Here is a 19,885-nt window from a genome sequence, read left to right as displayed (position 1 = left end):
TTGATTGTCCAGGGAAGGAGGGCTGAAAAAGCATGGTGCCATGATTCATAGCTTGAGGCCTCAAGTGAGATGGGAAGTAGCAATCTGGAAGGCTACCCCCAGGGCAGCCCTGGCAAAACAGCCAGATCTCCATAGTTGTTTTCTTAGTCCCTAGTTTCCCAGGCGTCAGGCAGACCTCATACAGCATAGGGGAGGAGGGCAGCTATACCTTCTCAACCATCTTCTCTGGTACATAATTGGATTTAAAAGTAACAAACAGATTTGGTAATCCCCTCTCATGAAAGACCCATACTTTTACAGATGCCTGAAATATCATTCAAACAACTGAATGAGGTCTAATGTCAGGCCAAATGAATACAACTGCAAATTTAGCTTCTTAGAACTTACATAAATGTATAAGAGTGTATGTTAAGTATGGATTTTTCATGTTTAATATGCCCTTTTTTTTTTAACCTAATTCTAGTGTTCTAGACAGCTTATCAATCAGGAATATAATCTACTCAAACAAAATCTTTAGACCAGTCATTCACAAACTTTGTCATGTATGAAAGTCACCTGGGAGCTTGTTAAATATACAGAATCCAGAGTCCTACCCCCAGAGGTATGGATTCAGTAGTTAGCTTGCAGCTCCAGAAACCTGCATTTTTAATAAGCTCCCCAGGAGATTCTGATGAAGTCATCCCCCGAGCACACTTTGAAAAACACTTGCAAGTAGCTTCAGACATTTGCTTGGCTAATAAGCTGGTCATCAAACTTTTCTAAACACTCTTTTTATCACAATATGCCCAGCACTCAAAAAAATTTTAGCATTTTCCCTGCTTCTGATCATACCACCTATACTGCTCAATCTGGCTTCCTGGGCCATTGATAGTCAGGTTCAAATACCTACACATACAGCTATTTGTCATGACTGCCAATGATACACTCTCTACTCAAGTCACACAAGCCACTTCACTTAGTGCCCCACACTGTGCTTGTTTCTACTTCCAGGCCTTCGCTTGGTGTCATCCCCTCCCCCAGGGTACACCCTCATCCTGTCCTATGCCTGTCCAGAGTCCTGTCCATCCATTTGGGCCCCAATCAGTAGAGCTCTCTTTGACCATGGCTGCCCACCCAGCTGACCACCTATTCACGCCTCCTGCACCGACCATTATGCATGGCACCCAATTTAGCACTGTACAGACTTGTACTCTTGACTGGTTTTTTAAAATGTGTTTACTGAATACCGTTGTCTCAAAAGAAATGATAAATTCCTAGGTCCAGTCATGTCTTAACTTTTTCTACACACAGCCCAGAGTTATCTATAATCACTGTCTTGACTTCTTCTCCCATTCTCTCTTAAATCCACTTCCATTAGGTTAGCTCTACCTAAACTACCCTTGTCAAGGTCAACAATGATCTATCTCCACAATGCCAATTCCAATGGACTTCCAATTCCATTTTTGCGTCTAACTTGACCAATCAGCAGCAGTTGGTACAAATGATCACTCCTTCTTCCATGACATTCTTGCTTCACTTGGCTTCCAGGATCCTGTATTTTCTCTTGGTTTTGCTCCTACCTCCTTGCTTATTCCTTTTCAGTATCCTTTGCTGGTTCCTCTTCTTTTCCTCAATCTCTTTATTTGGGGTGTCCTGGGGATAACAAGGAATAACTTGGTCATCCACTTCTCTGTGTATATTCACTCCTTTGGTGATCTCTTCTAGTCTCAGGCTTTAAATACTACCTACATGCTGATGATTTCCGAAGTTCTATCTCTAGCTCAGACCTCTCTCCTGGAACCCCAGACTCGTATATCCAATGGCCAACTTAACATCTCTACTTGACATCTGACATCTCAAACTTAACTTGTTCCAAAACTGAACTTCTGCTCTTGCCCCAAACCTACTCTAACTATAGTCTTTCCCATCTCACTACATGGCAACTCCATCTTTCTAGTTGGAGAAATCTTGGGCGTCATCTGTATCTCCTCTCTTCTTTCACACCTCATATCCAATCTTCCAGGAAATCCTACTGGCACAACCTTCAAAATATTTCCAGAATCTGCTATATCTCATCATTTTCATGGTACTCGCCCTCATGAAGCCATCATAACTTTTCTCTTGGACTACTGCAGTAGCCTCTTAACTGGTCTTTACTTCCACCATTGCCCTTCTACAGTCTTTGCTCAACACTGCATCTGTAGTCATTCTTTTAATATGTAAATCAGATCAAGTCACTCTTCTTCTGCTCAAATCTCCCAATGGGTCGCCTTATCACTTGAAGTCAAAAGAATCCTGACAATGGTCTGCAAGGCCCTATGTTATCTGATCGCCCATTACTTCTCTTAATCTGTCTACTCTGCCCATTACTCATCTGTTCTATCCTTGTCAGCCTCCTGCCTGTTCCTTGTGCATCCCAAGCCTGCTCCTTGCTCAGGGTCTTTACACTGACTGTTCCTTCTGCCTAGAACATGTTTCCTCTCCTCAGTAAAGTCCATCCAGACCACACCGCTTAAAATTGAAACCAGGGGTGCTCTTCAGGCCCACATTCCAAGTCCCCTTTATTCTTTTCATAGCTACCTTCTTTATTTTTTCCATGGTACTTTAAGACCTTCTATATACTACAGAATGTACTTATGTATTTCCTTAATTGTTTACCATCTGCCTCCCCAGCTAGAATGTAAGTTCTATGAGGGCAGGGCTTTGTATCTGTTTTGTTCACCGATGTGTCCCAAGATCAGTGCTCGGCACATAGTGGGTACTCAGTAAATATTTGCTGACTAAGAAAATGAATGGCTCACCCAGGGCTACATACCTGCTGAGGACCTTAAAGATAGCTATAGCTATAGTCTTATGGTTAGAAGAGACATGAAGGCTTATTATTATTGATGGGGAAAACTTGTTTAAAGAGGAAAAAAAATGACTGATGGAGACAACAGATGAACAATATCTGAAACAAGTCAGAGATTAAGATTAAACCGTGAATTTTTAGATGCTATATGATTATGAATAGCACAAGTCTGGGATAATAGCCTTCCTGGTAGGAAGTCATCCGTCTCTTCTAACCATCATTAAGAACTAAAAGGGTGAATGTTCATTCTATTTACTCACTTATTCATCATTCGTCCTCTTATGGACAAAATATCTATTGAACCCCAAGTACATAGCCAACACTGTTCTAACTCTAAGAGAAGCAATAAAGCCAGTCCCTGCCCTCAAGGAGCGCTTGGTCTCGATATAAACAAGTAATTGCCACACACTGTGATAAGTACAGATTCTGGGGCAAGAAAGGTGAACTCTAGGAGTCAGACTTCCCTGTGTTCAAATCCTACCTCAACTAAAAATTAGCTGTATGAGCTTGGGCAAATCGTATAGCCTCTCTGAGCCTCAATTTCCTCATGTGAAGAATGGGTACAATAATATTACCGACTTTATGAGGTTGTTTTGAGGATTAAATGAGATCAAGTATTGTAGTTAGCATACCATAACCATAAACTGCTTTTTATTAGTAATATTATTATTGTTAGAGGTATGATCAGCAGAGTATTGTGAGCACACAGAGAACAAAGTACCTAATTCAGCCAGGTGCAGTGAGAAAGATATTCTTCTGGTTTTCCCAAGTCAGACTAGAAAATCTGCCCAGCAGGCCACCACAGTGAATTTTTACCCAGACAAAAAAGGTCTTCATTCCATCAAAAACCTCATACACTTTAACTTGAAACTATCTCCTCCAATGACTCACAGTAGATCACCATTAACCTCATATAACAATAAGCAGCCAGTACATTTTTAATAGCAACATATATATAATCAATATATGTCATGTACTATTGCACGTCTCAATTCACGGTTTATTTATTTGCATTAAGAAACTGTTCTTTGTATGCTTTGTGAGATCATCTTCCTTAGGTTCTCACGGTTTTAAAACCTTGGGTTATTCAAACTCATGTATAAGTCTCCAGCTGAATGTGCCAGTTTCTATGGAAACAGGGTCACTGTGTGGGAGGAGCTTGAGGGAAGTGTATTCCTGGCACAGAACAAGCAGTGGACAGAAAGAAAAGAAATTAGACCCATTCGTGCCTGTACCACCATCCTCTGGCCACAACAGCATGACAAGAACGTGGAATGCTGTCTACAGTCAGTGCTCTGTGGGCAAGTTGACATGGTGCAGACAGAAAGAGAGACTAAGGCAACTACCCACAAGGAACTCTTTTCCCCCTGGATTCCAGAAGTGACACACTGGATCGTGTTTCATCCTGTTTACTTATAAGAAAAATTCTCTCTCCTTTTACAATAGGGACATTCTTTCTGCCCACCTCCTTTGGTGGCTGCCCTTCAAAACAGCAGTTAGTGAAAAGTATCCATCAAAAGTCCCGCCCTCGAACTTCACTGTAAACACTGCTACCTATAAGGGAGGATGGAGTATGAGTTGGTGTCCCTCTTATATGATCGAAATCAGTGGTTCTCAAACCCTGGTGCCCATCACCAGAACCCCCTGGAAGTCTTGTTAAAACACAGTACCAGGCCCCACGCACAGAGATTGGGCCTCGATAGGTCTGGGGTGAAGCACGGGAATTTGTATTTCTAACCAGTGTGGAGGCCACACCTTGAGCAGCATCAACTCTGAAACTTAAAAACAAAACTCCCAAGTCCTTACAAATAAAAGATTATTTCTTAAAAGACAAAGGACATCGTGTCAGGGCAAAGGTAGCCTTTTAGACATTCTACACAATTCGTAACATATTTTCACCATGTTTACAGTTAGAGCAAAACTATTCTCTCCACCTCAAAATATTCTACAACGGTATCTGATGCCATTAAATTTTATCAAATTCAGGGTGCTGTCTTGTTCTTCTCCTCCTCCTGCTCTTACTCCATGTTCCCTTTATCATTTTTCTCCACAGGTTCTCCTGACCCACTATTTCCCTCATGCCAGGACTTCGGTGTTTAGCCCGCATCCTATTCAAGCATCTGCAACATTTTCCCACCACTCTTCCCCCCTGACTTCTTTCTCCAGGGCCTCCATTCTCTGAAGAAGCAAAAAGTAGCCATGGGCAGTGCTCACAGCTATACACATGACTCAGAGGCAGATTTTTCCTCATATATATTAGGAACACTTCTGAAAGTCCACCTTTTGAAATCATATTCCACCACACGAGCAAGCTATGGTTACTGAACTCAACCAAATCTCTCAAATTAAAACCACGTTAGTTGCCAAATAACATGCTAAAAAACACTTACAAATCACTGAAGCACTACAGCCTATGGGCCAAATACAGCCAGTCACCTGTTTTGGTATGGCCTATGAGCAAAGAATGATTTTTATATTTTTAAATGATTGAAAACAATCGAAAGAATAATATTTTGTGATATGTAAAAATCATATGAAATTCAAACGTCAGTGTCCATAAACAGTTTTATCGGAGTGTAGTTACATATTGTCTGTGGCTGTTTTCATGCTACAATGACAGAGCTAAGTGGTTGTGACAGAGGCCGCATGGTCTGCAAAGCAGAAAATATTTGCTATCTGACCCTTTAAGAAAAAGTTTGCTGACCCCTACTCTATACCATTTCTTAGGGACCATCTTGAGGAGATATATATATGGAAAGGCATATATATACACATATACATGGAAAGGCAATATAGATTGTGGATAATATGGCTTTAGTAGCTTCCAGATGACACATTAAAATAACCACTCAACGTGAGGGTGTGGAGAAAAGGGAACCCCTTGTGCACTGTTGGTGGGGATGTAAATTGGTGCAGTCACTGTGGAGAACAGTATGGAGGGTCCTCAAAAAACTAAAAATAGAACTACCATATCATCCAGCAATTTCACTTTTGGATATATATGCAAAGGAAATGAAATCACTGTCCCCAAAAGATATCTGCACCCCCATGTTCAATGCAGTATTATTTGCAATAGCTGAAAGAGAGAAACAATCTAAGTGTCTACTGACAGATGAATGGATAAATAAAAGCATATATATATATGTGTGTGTGTGTGTGTGTGTGTGTGTATACATATATCTATATTTATATAAGATACATACACACAATGAAATATTATTCAGCCATAGAAAAGAAGGAAATCCTGACATCTGCGACGGCATGGATGGACCTTGAGGATGTTATGCTAAGTAAAATAAGTCAGACAGAGAAAGACAAATACTGCATGATCTCACTTATATGTAGATTATGTAGAATCTACAAAAACCAAATTCATAGAAACAGAGATCAGACTGGTGATTGCCAGAGGTGTGCGGAGCAGGGGAGAATTGGGTGAAGGTGACCAAAAGGTACTAACTTCCAGCTATAAGATAAATAAGTTCTGGGAACATAACATACAACATGATGACTAGAGTTAGTGCTAATGTATACTTGTAAGTTTCTGAGAGAGTAAATCTTAAAAGTTCTCATCACAAGAAAAAAAACTATAACTATGTGAGAATGATGAATGTTAACTAATCTTATTGTGATGATCATTTTTCAATACATACATATATCAAATCATTATGTTGCATGCCTTAAACTTATACAATGTTATATGTCAATTATTTCTCGAAAAGCTGGAAAAAAATAAAATAACCACTGAAGTAAGAACCTGTTAATACTTACATATTAATCAACTTCGTTAAAAAGGTATAACAACATGTCCCTGGACTTGAAATCAGACAAATTAAGTGTCATCTGTTTTGTCATGAGGACAATATTATAAACCCTGAACACATTTGGGAAAGATCAGACTAAAACAGTGGTTCCCTCAAGCACCTGTCATTTTCCATGACGTTCCTCTGATGAGGTGTGGGCACGAGGCCTCTGCAGGAGCAGAGAGAATCCTCATCAGAACCAAAGCCGGTGTAACGTGGAAATTTCCTTTCTATATTTGGAGGAGGTGGGGCCTTGCATGAAATCGAGGTAAAGTTCTCTATAACAAAACAAAGGCAGATGAAACATCAATATTTTTTTTTGCCCTGATTATGGCTGTTTTGAAAGGTTTGTTATGTTTTCAAGATGAACATGGAGATCTTTGTAGACTATTTTAAACTCTTTCAAACAAAACACAGCAAAATCCTGGGAGGGTAGGTTTCAATCGTGTTTACAAAAACCACAAAACTCACTCAATAGTTGCCATTGGTTCAAAAGGAAGAAAAAAAAAGAGACTGTGTCGAACAAGTAAACATTTATCTTTTGTCGTCGCATCCCCATTTCAGAATATTTTTTGTTCTTCCCTGATTTTTCCAATGATAGGAAAATTCAAACTTGGAACTTTATGCCACCCATGCCATGTTTTAACCTGTAATGTAGCCCTGTCTTATCTTTAGTCAACAGTCACTAATCAAATTTCTTTCCAAACAGGACTGACTCCTAAGTGTTTTGCTTTACCTTCCCCATCTGATGTCCCCTCCTCTTGTGCCCACTTTTTAAACCCTCTCCCCCTTTCTTCCAACTCAGCTCCAGGCCATGACACTTCACTGTCTAGATCAAAAACAAAAACAAAACTTCTTCTCACCAACCACCACTCCAGGGTGCTTCTGTTATTGCCCAAGTAAAGACTGCAATCGTACTGAAATGTGATGAAGCAAAAATAAATAAATAAATAAATAAATAAGGACTAAAACCAAAACCAAACAAACGAACAAAACCTTTAAAACAGCCACTGCCTACTCTCAAAGGGAGTTGTAAGTGGTAAATACTGTTGACTTTCTTTATTCGTTTGTCATCTGTGAAGAAGGAGAGACATATTTATAATAGCCTAGGAGCTGTTGGTACTCATTTGTGAGGCTGTACAGTCTCTGAGAAGCAAGTGTGTTCTCCAAAGCAAATAATACATTGACTCAACACATCCCAGTCACCTGAGTTTGTCACACCACAAATGGACAAGAAGATGTCAGGGTCTTTCTTAAAACAAAACAAAACAAAGCAACAAAACAAAACAACCCATGGAATCTAATTTCTACCTCTTCCCCAAGGTTGACTATCCCATAGGCGTTTCCATTAGTGCGTGAAAGGAGGTTCACATAAGCAAAGATTTCCTTTTCCATTGCCAGAGTTCTAATAGAAGGAAGAGTACAGATTTAGTGCATACCTCTCGCATCAATTTGTCATCCAAGGCAACCTAACTCTTAAAATTGAGGGAGGTTTTTTTTGTACTGATTGATCAAAAGGCTAAGGGTTTGAGGCTGTTTCTAACTCAGATTTGAAAACATTTTCAACTTTCACATTTACTTAGACTTCCTAACAGCCTTTGTGTGAAATCTCTTCAAGCATAATCCCCAAAAGAGTATTGTTCCATCCTAACAGAAACTGCTTACAGAAGACATATTGGCAAAGAGAATGCCATCAAATCTTTCTCACCGACTCAGTGAAAGGGGGCAGCCAGACTGCCGGTACGGAAGTGACTGGTGAGCCTCTCCTATTGCTATTTTTGTGGCAATTAAAGAGAAGCTTTGGTAATAAAGAGGAAAGTTCAAATCTTGGAATTAGGCAGAATTACAGTAGACCCTTTCATTGCGAATTGTTACATGAAACACACCACTCACTAACTGGTACCTTCATTTTAGGAAAAGGACCATAGGGATTGCAGGGAGAGCTCTACATGATTATTAGAAAATTGGGGCATGATTGGTTTCTTCTAACAGGGGACATCCGCATACAACTCTATATACTAATCTACGCAGCCTAACCAAAAGAGGACACATATTGAATCTCACAGTAATTAAGAATGCATTCTACACCTCCCCCCAAAATTACAGGTTTTATAACACAGTGTTGTTTTCTCAACTACATAATTTTTGCCACAGATTTAAGTAACAAAAGAATCAATTTAGAGCTTTCCTCTGCACCCACAGTGCCATCTAGTGTATAAATGCTGAGAACTGTTCCACTCTACCATGTCTGACTTTTTTAACAACCCAGTCTTTTTGGATACCCTGACTGAAGATCTCATTTTTCTGGGTAATTGCGTATATTCACAAAGGTTTGAACTCGCACCTGAATAACTTTCTGTCTTTGGTTTTCCATCATCCCAGCATCCTGCATGTTTCAGGTGTTAAAAAAATATTTAATGAAAAAGTATACCTTTTTTTTTTTTTTTACAAAGCATCTTCCCCAATATCTCCTTAAACTGACACTCTGATGGATCCTGAGACACATCTGTCTTTCAAATAGTCTGATTCCTCTAATTCCAAAAGACTTGTAAAAACATATATATTGAATGTTCATCCACACTGACCAGATTGCAACAAATTTACCGAGAGGTGATAGATTTTTTTAAAGGATATGTCTTAATGCTCCTTCACAGTGATTTACGATTCATCATCTCATTTGGAAATGATTCTGGAAAGAGCCTTCATCGAAGTTCATCTCTGATGTACTAGTAACCCAGATATGGACCCAGGTTTACAGCTTATGTAATTTGGGAGAAGCTCTTTAAGACTAAAAATGTCAAATAATTAAGACAAAATCAGGCCCAGGGCCTTGGAGTGGGGCCCCTGCAAAGAAAGAACCCTAAAGCTTAAGCTTCATTAACTTCAAGGTAAATCCACCTCTGCTTGTACCCAATACCCAGGTCAAATGATTTTGGTGGGACGTTCATTTTTGGGTCAAATAATTAGTGAATCACATAATTTTCTAGCTCTAGCTAGAAAACCCTTAGAAATCATCTAATCCACAACCCTCTTCACTTCATAGGAGAGGTTAAAAAAAAAAGGTGAAATTGTTAGCTCTATCAAAGCCACGTGAAGAGACTAGAAGCAAATTCTACCTCTGTCGCTGCACCTTGGGATGGCTAATTTGCTCAAATGATCATTAGACTCTCATCTTGGATGCCTGCTGCTTCTAACACCAAGACTTCAGAGGCGGCCATAAACAACTCCACAAAATTAAAGGCGCTTTAAGTTTTTTTGCTTATCCTTAATGTCGGTATAGCCTAATAGGCATTCGAGAACAATGCGAATGAATGGTCTTATTACTAGTTTGGCTGTCCCAACCACTAAGAATCGATAATAAGAAAGTCCTCTTATAGACAAAGAAATAATAACCCAAGGCAGGAATTCTAGGTAAGAACAGTTTACATTCAAATCCCTGTCTCTTCAGTGAAAGAAACACCTGCTAGAGCCCCTGGAGCCTTTTCCAACCTTCAGGCTACAGGAAAGTCCGACAGGCCTCCATCTGCCAGTCCGTGTTCATGCACATGAAATAATGAGGGAGTGACAAGCTCCCGCCCCGGCAGACAAGCCAGGGCCAGCGGGATGGCCGAGCTGCCTAGTGGGGGACTCACACTGGACTGTTTTGTGGAAGAAGTTGCCTTCTCTTTAGAATCCTTAAATACACAAAACAATCTCATCTTTTTAGGAGTCAGACTGGGTTTCATGCAGGGGTTACATATATCTCTTGGAATTCTATCAAGCCCTCTGCTTCCACATAATAGAAAGCTTACTCGTGCACAACTCTTGGGACTGTGGCCAACTCCATCTCTTAGTCTGTCTGCCATTTTTTCTCCCCCAAAATATGTTGGGGCAGCATTAGGTAAGAGAAGGTACTGAAGCACCCAGGCTGTATACTGCATTAGAAATTTCCCCCTGGCTTCCTAGGTCCCTAGCTGTGTCATTGGCAGTTGTCAGCTCCTTCCTGTGGAGACCACAATTACTGACAAGGAAGGAAATGTGACCACAGTTATTGCCAGGACTTTGTCCTGGTTTGGGCTTCAAGGATACCAAAATATAATGTATAAAACTTGGTCAGTCCCATGAATTTTTACAACCAGATGAGTTACAAAAAAATTAAAATGTCAGAAGTAACTGTATCTAAGTAACATTAAGTCTATTAATTTAATGTTACCAAAAGTCAGGAAAAGCAAATGTAAAGATTATCAGAGAATATTGATTCACTCCCCTCCACCCTGAATCATGGATATAATTTCCAGTCATTAGTTACATTAAGTACACTGCTGTTACTCAAGAAATGTTGTGTAATAATAGTGTCTGTTAAATGGGGTATTTTAACATATGTTATGAGAAATATAAAAAGTCAGCATGACTATAAAATGCATCATAATTTTGCATTTGCATAATTTTCTGTTTAAATGCATAATGCTCACGTTATATTAGCTTTAAAGGCACAAATGACTTTTTTAACGTATTACAATAAGTCTATAGAGTGAGCAAAAGAAGTGAGCAGAAAGAAATTAAGCACTAGGGCTCAACTGAAATGGACCATAGGGCATTTGAAGCTGATAAATGCCGAGGATGGCTAGATTTGGAGCGCACCGGTGGATTTACTCTGCCTCTGAAAGTTCCCCGCAAACCCGTTAAAAGACTAACAGTGTCCCGTATCTCTCCAGCATTAACGTTCATTTTCCCAAACGCGACCTTTATATTCTCAAAATCAAGCCGACAGACAAACATCAACCGAATGTTGGACTTGCTATTTAAGGGATCATATGATGTTTTGAACCTTTACCACGTCCTTTAAATTAAGGCAATCTTTCAGTAGGACACAGGTAAATGTCTTCAGTGACTCATTTCATATATATATCATTTTTAAAAATTTTCCAAGTCTACACTGAAGACTTGCTGATTCTGAACAGGCACTTACATTTATTAAAAAGCAAACCATCCTTCCCAAATATCTAAGGGTCACTGGCAGCTTCTCTACCGCAGCCACTACCTGCACATTCCTGGCAGCTTCTTGTCCTCAGTCCCTAAAACAAATATGCTCAACTGTGTCCACTAAATAGGACTAATTTTAGAAAATAATATAAGAAGAGGCCACCAATTTGGCTCCATTTTGACTAATCTGGCACGCAGATGCTGTGGAACAAGTTCCCTTAATGCACAGAGGAGGGAAATTGAAATGCTTTTTTATTCCAGCCCCTTTGTATGCTGTGTGCCTTCTCCCATAATATAAAGATTCCCAGGAGGCCAGGAATACGACACAGTGGGGACACCAAGACACGTAAGGTGGGCCTCGTCTCATTCTAAAGACAAAGCACCTTGTCTTTTAGGAAGCTGTGGTTGCTTCTGGCTTCCAACTCATCGCTCAGGAAGTGAGCTCATAGGAATACTCCAAGGTTCAGAGAGGGGTAAACATCCCCCATCAGAGCTCCAAACCCCAGTCCGGGAGGTTGGCAACTTCCACCACCCCATTTCGCCAAGCACCGGTAGGTACCTGGAGCCTGGGGTAGAGGGCCCAGGTGGGGGAAGAGCTGGCCGGCAGGTTTAACAAATGGAGGGGCTTGTTTTTCAGGTTTCACCTCAGATCCTCCACCTGCTTCTGTGACTCTTATAACACCGTGTAACATGCAGTAGGTCTCTGCTCCCCTTCAAGCCTAGAAACTCCTTACACAACTCTGCAGCTCCTCTGTCTACTGCAATGACCTGCATGTGGTAGGTGCTTAATAAATCACTGGTTTTCATTCTGAACTGTGCTAACCTGATCTGAATGGAATGGATATCTAAGAAGAGAGAAGCTGGAAGCCTGGCTAAGCCTCACCAGGAAAGGTAGAGCAGATTGGCACAATTCCCCAGAGAGCTCAAATAAGTATCTCCTCTGTGGTAAGCAAGAATTCAGTGAAAAGAAAAGTGTTTGGATTTCCATTTCAGTTGCTTAACCAAAGCATTGCCCCCATACTCTAGTGAGGCAGGGGGCTATACGGGCAAATGGAAGCCTTTGGCATCAGGCAGACAAGTTCAAGTCTTGGCTCACCCTTTACTTGCTGCATGACCTTCGACGAGTAAGCTCCTTGTACGCCATAGTTTCTTCACCTCTAAAATGGGGATAATGAGCCTACCCCTCTAGAACTGTTGTTAGGAATAAATAAGACAACAGATGCCCAGCAGTTAGCAAATGCTCAATAAGCGGTAGCTATTATGAGCTTAGAATTTGAAACTCAAAAGTCAGATCAAGCCTAACTAGGGAACAAAGACTCTAAGTTTTAAATATTATTTTCTAACTGACAGATGTATCACTTACCAATTCCATATTTAGTCTTACAATAAGTCTTCATGAATTCATCACAGTCACAAAGGAGCACTTTCCTTCCCCACACATTGATGGCGGTTCCTATGGACAGGTCACTATCTTTGTAAAACTCTTGGTCTACTTTTCCTAGCTAATTAAAACAAAGGAACGTGACACTGACACCACAGACCCCCCAAAGACATTGGCATCCACCCCCAAAGGGAAAAAGAAATTTAAAAGAATCAATTATATCATTCATAACCAAAATGTTTAAATCAAATCAAAAGACAACCGCTCAATATTAACATTTTAAAACATTCTTTTAGCAATGTAGTGCTACCAAATGGCAGTGCGATGCATATATTTATACATGCACTTAAGCATGTTTATTATTGATAAACAGCACTGCGACACATACATTTATATACTCATCGATTTCATTCACAATCAATCTCCCAGAAGCAGAACACGTAACTCACCCCACATTCCAGGTTCCAGGGAAGTCACACTGGAAACAGTAATAAAACGTGACTTACCTTGTATTTATCCAACAGGCAGCCATACACTCGGTCCTCTGACAAGCCACCATCTACATTGAGAACTGTCCGGTCTGTTATCTGGCCTGGTTGATAGACTCCAGGGGGGCCATGCTGGAAGATGAAAATCAAATCAAGACGTAGTGGATGGCCTCTAAACACAAACATGCTCCTGTTGAGGGACTCAAGCGGGAAGAGGCACCGTCTGGTTCTTCTCTGCCATCCCGAGGAAGACAGGACACAGACTCTAGCCACCTTTCCCCATGCTTCCCTACCCGCTGAAGGCTGGTCTACACTCTCCCCCTCCTTCAAGGCCCTGATAAAGCCCCATCTTTCCCCCTGACCTCTCCCATCCTACTGGCCTGTCCCCAATTCAAACTTCCGTAGCACCGACCTCAGGGTTAAACCACTTTTTGTTGCTCTCTAATCACTTCATCGGCAGAGTCATCTTTAAACTCCAAAACGCCCTGATGGAGAAACCCTGCCTTGCCTTCTTTACTTGCTTAGCACCCTGCCTGATCCTGAGCAAGGACGCACTCGTTGGCAATGGAGTGCAGTCAGCATCTAACAGAAACTGTGGCCCGGAGCAAGCCAAGGAGGGCACTCCTCAGTTCCACCCGCGCTGGAGGTGGTCCAGGCAGGAAATATCTGAACTAACTTATAGAAATTGATAGTGATCCGTTTATCCCATACACATGAGAAATCTGAATCATGCCAGATCCGTGTGATATAAAATGTTTAAGTTTCAATGTGTGAATTTATGATGTGTGGGGTGTCAGTAAGCCACGTAACAAAGAAAAAACAGTACGTTTAGATGCAAACTCTCTCTTCGCTGCTTCCTAGCTACAGGACAGGGGGCCAGGCATTTATCTTCTCAGAACTTCAGTTGTGTCATCTAACCGCAACAACAGTACTTACTCCTTGCTTTCTCAAAGGATGCTGTGAGTGTCAAGGGAACACCCACTGCTACTGTATCTCTCCTGAGAATGGAAGCTCCACAAAGCAGGATTTTATCCATTTTCTTTCTCACTGTAACCCCAGAGCTGGCACACAGCTGACACTTACTAAGTATTTGTTGAATGAACGAATAAATGAAGCAAGTGATGTCAAGGAACACTGCAAATGTCAGGTATGTCATTATTATTTTATATTTAGCCTATTTTTCAAAGCCATTCTAAAAACAGGCTTCCCTGGCACCTCCTGGCCACCTGCTGTGCATACGCCCAGAGTTCGCTCTGGGACAAATCCTGCCCCCGCCCCAAGAAGCAACACAGCAGGACTTCTGGCAGGAGACTCAGAGAATCTGGAAGAGTCTCCTGTGATAAGCAAATAACCAGTGGTTGTTTGCATCAGAAATGAGCATTACAGTAATCTTTTCAGTAGCACTAAGAATTAAGTTTCAAAATACTTTATCCAAATAAGAAATAAAATATAACATAGAGCTGCGAATAAGCCTTGATACTTTCACGTGTCCTATAGGTCCTTAGATAATGCTTTTTACTATATTATCTCATTCAGTCTTTACAGTTATCTCAGGAGGGAAGCCTAGTTAACTGCACTTTAGAGATAGGGAAATATGCTCAGAGAGGTTAATGACTTGCCCAAGGTCACATAGCTGTTAAGTGGCAGACTCACAATTCTAACCCAGGTCTTCTGTCTCTGTGCCATTTCTGCTGCACCCAGGTTACATTAGCTCTCAAATGGCCATAAACATGTGTAGAAATCACTTGGACAACTCTTTTTAATAGTAAAAATGCAAAAGCTCTCATTGTTGCTAACCAGTGGCTAGTTGCTGACTGGTGGCTACTCTCAGAAGAGTCACTCCTGTGTGTGTGTGTGTGTGTGTGTGTGTATGCTTGTGTGTGTGTGTGTATTCACAACCCAGACCAATACAATGGGATCTCCTCAGTAGGCTACAGAGGCCAGAGGCCAGTGCCCTGCCCAAGGCCACGAGCAATCCTTTTACTAGAGAGTCATTTCCCTTCATAAGACTCATAGTGAACTCAATGATGAATAGGTAGTTCTCTTGCATTTGACATTTTTCCTTTACTTGCCTCAAGCCCTGAATATTCCAACGCCAATTTGTCATATCCTCTGTATTACTTTCATAGATGTACATTAATAGAGGGCACAAAGTGAAAGTTTTCTAAACACTTGCACTAATACATGGTGACTTGTCATCACACAGTCATAACACATGACATTCCAGACAGTGAGTGACTAGAGTCTTCAGCCCACAAGCAAACTCGGAAAGCAGTCCATCGCTCACCTTAGGTACCTTTCTCCTCTGGAGGAACAATGACGTAGCATCTCTTCCTGAGTTATGTGGCAATACTCCTTTGATTTCGATGGTATCATCAGACAGAAAGTAATGCAGGATGAGTTCTCTATGGTCCCCAAACACTGAGCCTGAGTCGTCCCACAGGCAGAAGAAACGCAAAACCTTCCTATCATACTCAAGGAACTGTTTCAGAGCGTCGAAGGACTGATAGGGACGTAAGGGCTCCATGCAGTCTAGCTTCTGCCAATGGAGAAAAGGTTAATGAGAGTGGAAGTTTTTCCATAGTTGCTTCTGGGATGCAAGCAATCAAAGAATATAAAGGTATCTTTTCTATAGACTATTCAGTGACATTTTTAAAAATTTCAACTAACAACATACATGATATGCATATATAACCAGTTTCAACCTTAGAAATACAGACAATCAAGTATTAGGAAGCCTTTCGTTATTATTTTAACACACTAAAATATACTTCTATAATGTTTTTGAAAACTGACTTTTCTCAAAGACTTAAAATTCTTGTTTAAGAACAGACAAAACTAATATATGGTGACAGAAATTAGAACAGTTATTGCCTCTGGGGAGAGGACTGACTGGAAAGGGGAACAAGGGAACTCTCTGGGGTGATGGAAGTATTCTCTATCTTGATTTTCGTGTTGGTTACTAAATTGTATACATTTTTAAAAACTTGTCAACGGGTATGCTTAAGATTTGTACGTCTATGTTAATTATATTTCAACCAAAAAATTCTTTTCACTGAAAATTCATATCTGTATATGCTTCTTACTCATCCAAAGATTTTTGTGAAGGTAAAAGAGAAGAAATATATTCACAGTTTTATTTTGCTCAAAAGCTTTAGATAGTGAAGATCTGAAAGGCCATGGAAACAGGAGCAGAGCAAATGGAGAACTTCCCAATCTGTACAGAACTACTGCGCGGGCTCTGGCCCCCAAATCAGGAAGCACTAGCTCGGCAGTCTTCTCAGCCCAACTCCTCTATTTGCAGAGTCTCAGCCCTGTCTTGGAGCAAACCGCTCCCATTCTATCTAATGTAGCCTAATAGGATGGTTATATAAGGAAGTGCTCACTAGCAAGGGAGATGTAGTCCCACATCGGGTTATGTAATCTTACTTGTAAGTTCTCAAAATTTTGTATCTGTCCAGGGCAGTCTAGGTGCAGACTTATCCCAAGACAGTGGGGGAGACATGATGGCCTTTCCAGAGGCTCTTCAGTCTTATCCTTGATATTTAAATGAAATTACGAGATCTCTACTGTCAACGATTGAAAAATCTTTCTTTGGCATTAGAAGGCCTCTAAGAAATGCATTATTGATTATATACCATCAAGGCTCTTTTCAGTTCAAGTTAAATTGTTTAATTTTAACTTTACATTTCAAGGCAGCAAACACTGGAGAAGTAAATGCATTAAAGTCAATATAAAAGCCTCTTACTAAACTCCTAATTTTCCACAGATTTCTATATTTATTGAAGAGCTTTCTCCCTGAGGGAATAAATGCTAAAACGATTCTCCCAATCTGAAAGGAAATTATTTAAAACATTTCTTGGCTGTTCTTGGTATTTATTCCTGATTCCTGGAACAAAAGATTTTTTTCCTTATAAACTTATGAGATAACACAGTGTTCTAAGTATTTCATATAATGCATCATCATTCACAATCACTATCATATAATACCAGCTGTTAGTGAATGAGTGTAGCCAGATGAAAAGGGTGGTAAATCATATAGATCCATTTCTTTTAGGTTCTCTCTTCTGGTTCTAAAGACTTTTGTATTTATCTAGACTCCTTCTTCTAGGGCATTTGGAAAAAGCAGAAATGAACCCAAACCATAAATCTCCTTGCATGCCAATACACACAAGTGTAATGCCACAGGGATTTCACCTTAGATATTCCAGGATCAACGATATATATTTCTCAGGAGGGTGGTATGCCTACAGCGTTAGAGGGTAATTCTGCTGGGGCTAGGGGGCAGGAATAGATGAATGATCCTACATGCAGCTTTTAACAAGAGATCAAAGCAGAACCAAAGGAGATTTTTATTCTACATTTTATGTTATCTTTCTGCAAAGAAGTTAATTACAAGTTTTAGAAACAATAAAAATGAGACTAATCTATAGGGACAGAAATGAGAACTGTGCTCATCCCTGGGTGGGGAGAAGGACAGATTGGAAAAAGGCATGCGGGAACTTTCTGGGGGGATGGAAATCTATACCATGATTTCGGATGTGGATTACATGGGTGTATGCATTTGTTAAGACCCATCAGACTGTATACTTAATTTCTGTGTATTTTACTGTGTATAATCATACTTCAATAAGAAGAGAAACAAATGACAAGAATGAAAATCAGGATAAGAAGCGAGAGATTTGAGTTCAAGGCCCAGCAAGAAGATTGGTGAGGTATGTGACCTTCCACGTGACACTTGCCCTTTTGGGTATTCAGATTTCTCTGTAAAACATAAAATTTGGGCCAGGGAATCATTAAAAAAAACTTTGGAAAGACTACAGTAACACTACTAACACTGATTCTTTCCTCCCTACACTAGCTGGGGTCAGCCTTCGAAAACAAGCATCCTGTGATCATAGGAGTATGTCGAAATCACGGCCTTCCTCACTCCTGAACACCTCTGCGTCTGATAATACCATAAAGGGAGCTGGGAGTCCCAAGGAAGAAGGAAAAAGGCGTACCCAAAGGGTTCAGTAAATTGGTAGCACAGGAACAAAGATTCTCCCAGAGTCAGGCAACTAAAATGGGAAAAGAAAAGCCAGGAAAGTGTGGACCCAACTCTTTCACTGTCAGTGACCACAAAGCCAATCACAGGCTCTAAGAAACCATCCCATCTGGGCAGCTCGCTGAAGACTCCTACTGCCTGGAAGGGAGATTCTCCGTGGAGAGAAGTGGGGGCAGGGGCAGAAAGTGAGCATCTCCTGCACCGAAGCCAACACCCAGCCTTCCCTCCAGCCCAGAGGAAAACAGGACAACTCCAGTGACCATTGCCCCCAAAGTTCTTTCACATCTGCATCAGGAGTACCAATACCCTTTACTGACTTTGAAGGGATTCTCATCTTGAAGATAAGAGTTCATGGATGAATCAACTTACCTCTCTCCGTGTCTTCAGGTAAGGATCTTCTGGCCACTGTCCCGGGGGGTTTAATTTGACTCCTATTTTCTTCAAAAAGTTTTTTGTGAATGTATCACAGTCATAAATCTTGAATGTCCGGCCATAAAAGACAATGTCTATGTTGATATTAAAACGATGCACAGTATAAAACTGATCCTCATCAGGAGGCGGCAGAGAAACCCGATGATGCCGGATAAAAATTCCTACGGTGTGAAATAAAACACAATTGTTTCATCGGGTGGCTCACCAGAAAGACATCACAGTACATCTTTATAACAACCCTGAATGCTTTCCCACCACAGTGAAGCGGGCAAAGGGCTGGCTCTTGGCGAAGTAGCATCAGTATGTTCAAACTCTCAGGGTGCTAGAGGGAGCTGAGACTTCTGAGGCCCAGGGTAATTTGACCAGCCTTGCATGTTGTTAGAGTTGCCTAAGTGATACTAGGGTTTACTCTATTAAAGTAAACCATAAAGACTAGGGCAGGGGGGAAGGAGGAGGGGGTATGAACAGAGTGACCTAATGTGCCAGACACTACCATCATGTCTTTTCCCAAAACAAGCGTGCTCACTTTCACCCACTAGCACTCACTGTGAGCACAGTACGCAAGGAACTAAGACCCCAAAGCAGAGTACTCACAAAAATGCACACTCCTGCCTGAAAAAAGTAATCTAATGAGCTTCACTATGGTAGATGCCGACACCATGATTTACAGCTTCCATAAGCATGAATGACTTTATGCTGCTTTGAAGCTTCTTGGAATCTTCTTCCCTCTATCAACCTCTTCTCCCTCCTTCTTCCTCTATAGACTCTGTCCACCACCACCCATCCACTCCCCCAAAGTGAGAGTTATCAGAGGCTTCATAGTTTTAACCAGTGCTCTGGGCTAAAGGTTCTGGATCCCATCCCCTCTTCTACTTCCAACCCTATGATGCCCATTCACTTCTCCTCTTTAGAATATGGACCCAGGGTCGCCAAGTACACCCAAAT

General features: G+C 40.9%; 1 protein-coding gene across 1 annotated transcript in view; it reads right to left on the bottom strand.

Annotated features, from left to right (window-relative positions):
* Positions 1 to 19,885, bottom strand: part of EFHC2 (EF-hand domain containing 2) — a 203,224-nt gene that overhangs the window by 91,835 nt on the left and 91,504 nt on the right. The window contains 5 exon segments of the mRNA XM_060137356.1: positions 6,752 to 6,908; positions 12,956 to 13,094; positions 13,480 to 13,593; positions 15,749 to 16,000; positions 18,878 to 19,101. Coding sequence (XP_059993339.1) covers positions 6,752 to 6,908; positions 12,956 to 13,094; positions 13,480 to 13,593; positions 15,749 to 16,000; positions 18,878 to 19,101 — 886 coding nt within the window.

Source organism: Lagenorhynchus albirostris, chromosome X (assembly GCF_949774975.1).
Source record: "Lagenorhynchus albirostris chromosome X, mLagAlb1.1, whole genome shotgun sequence".
Lineage (NCBI taxonomy): Eukaryota > Metazoa > Chordata > Mammalia > Artiodactyla > Delphinidae > Lagenorhynchus > Lagenorhynchus albirostris.
Note: the sequence above shows the minus strand (reverse complement) of the source record. Positions and strands in the feature narration are given on the sequence as shown.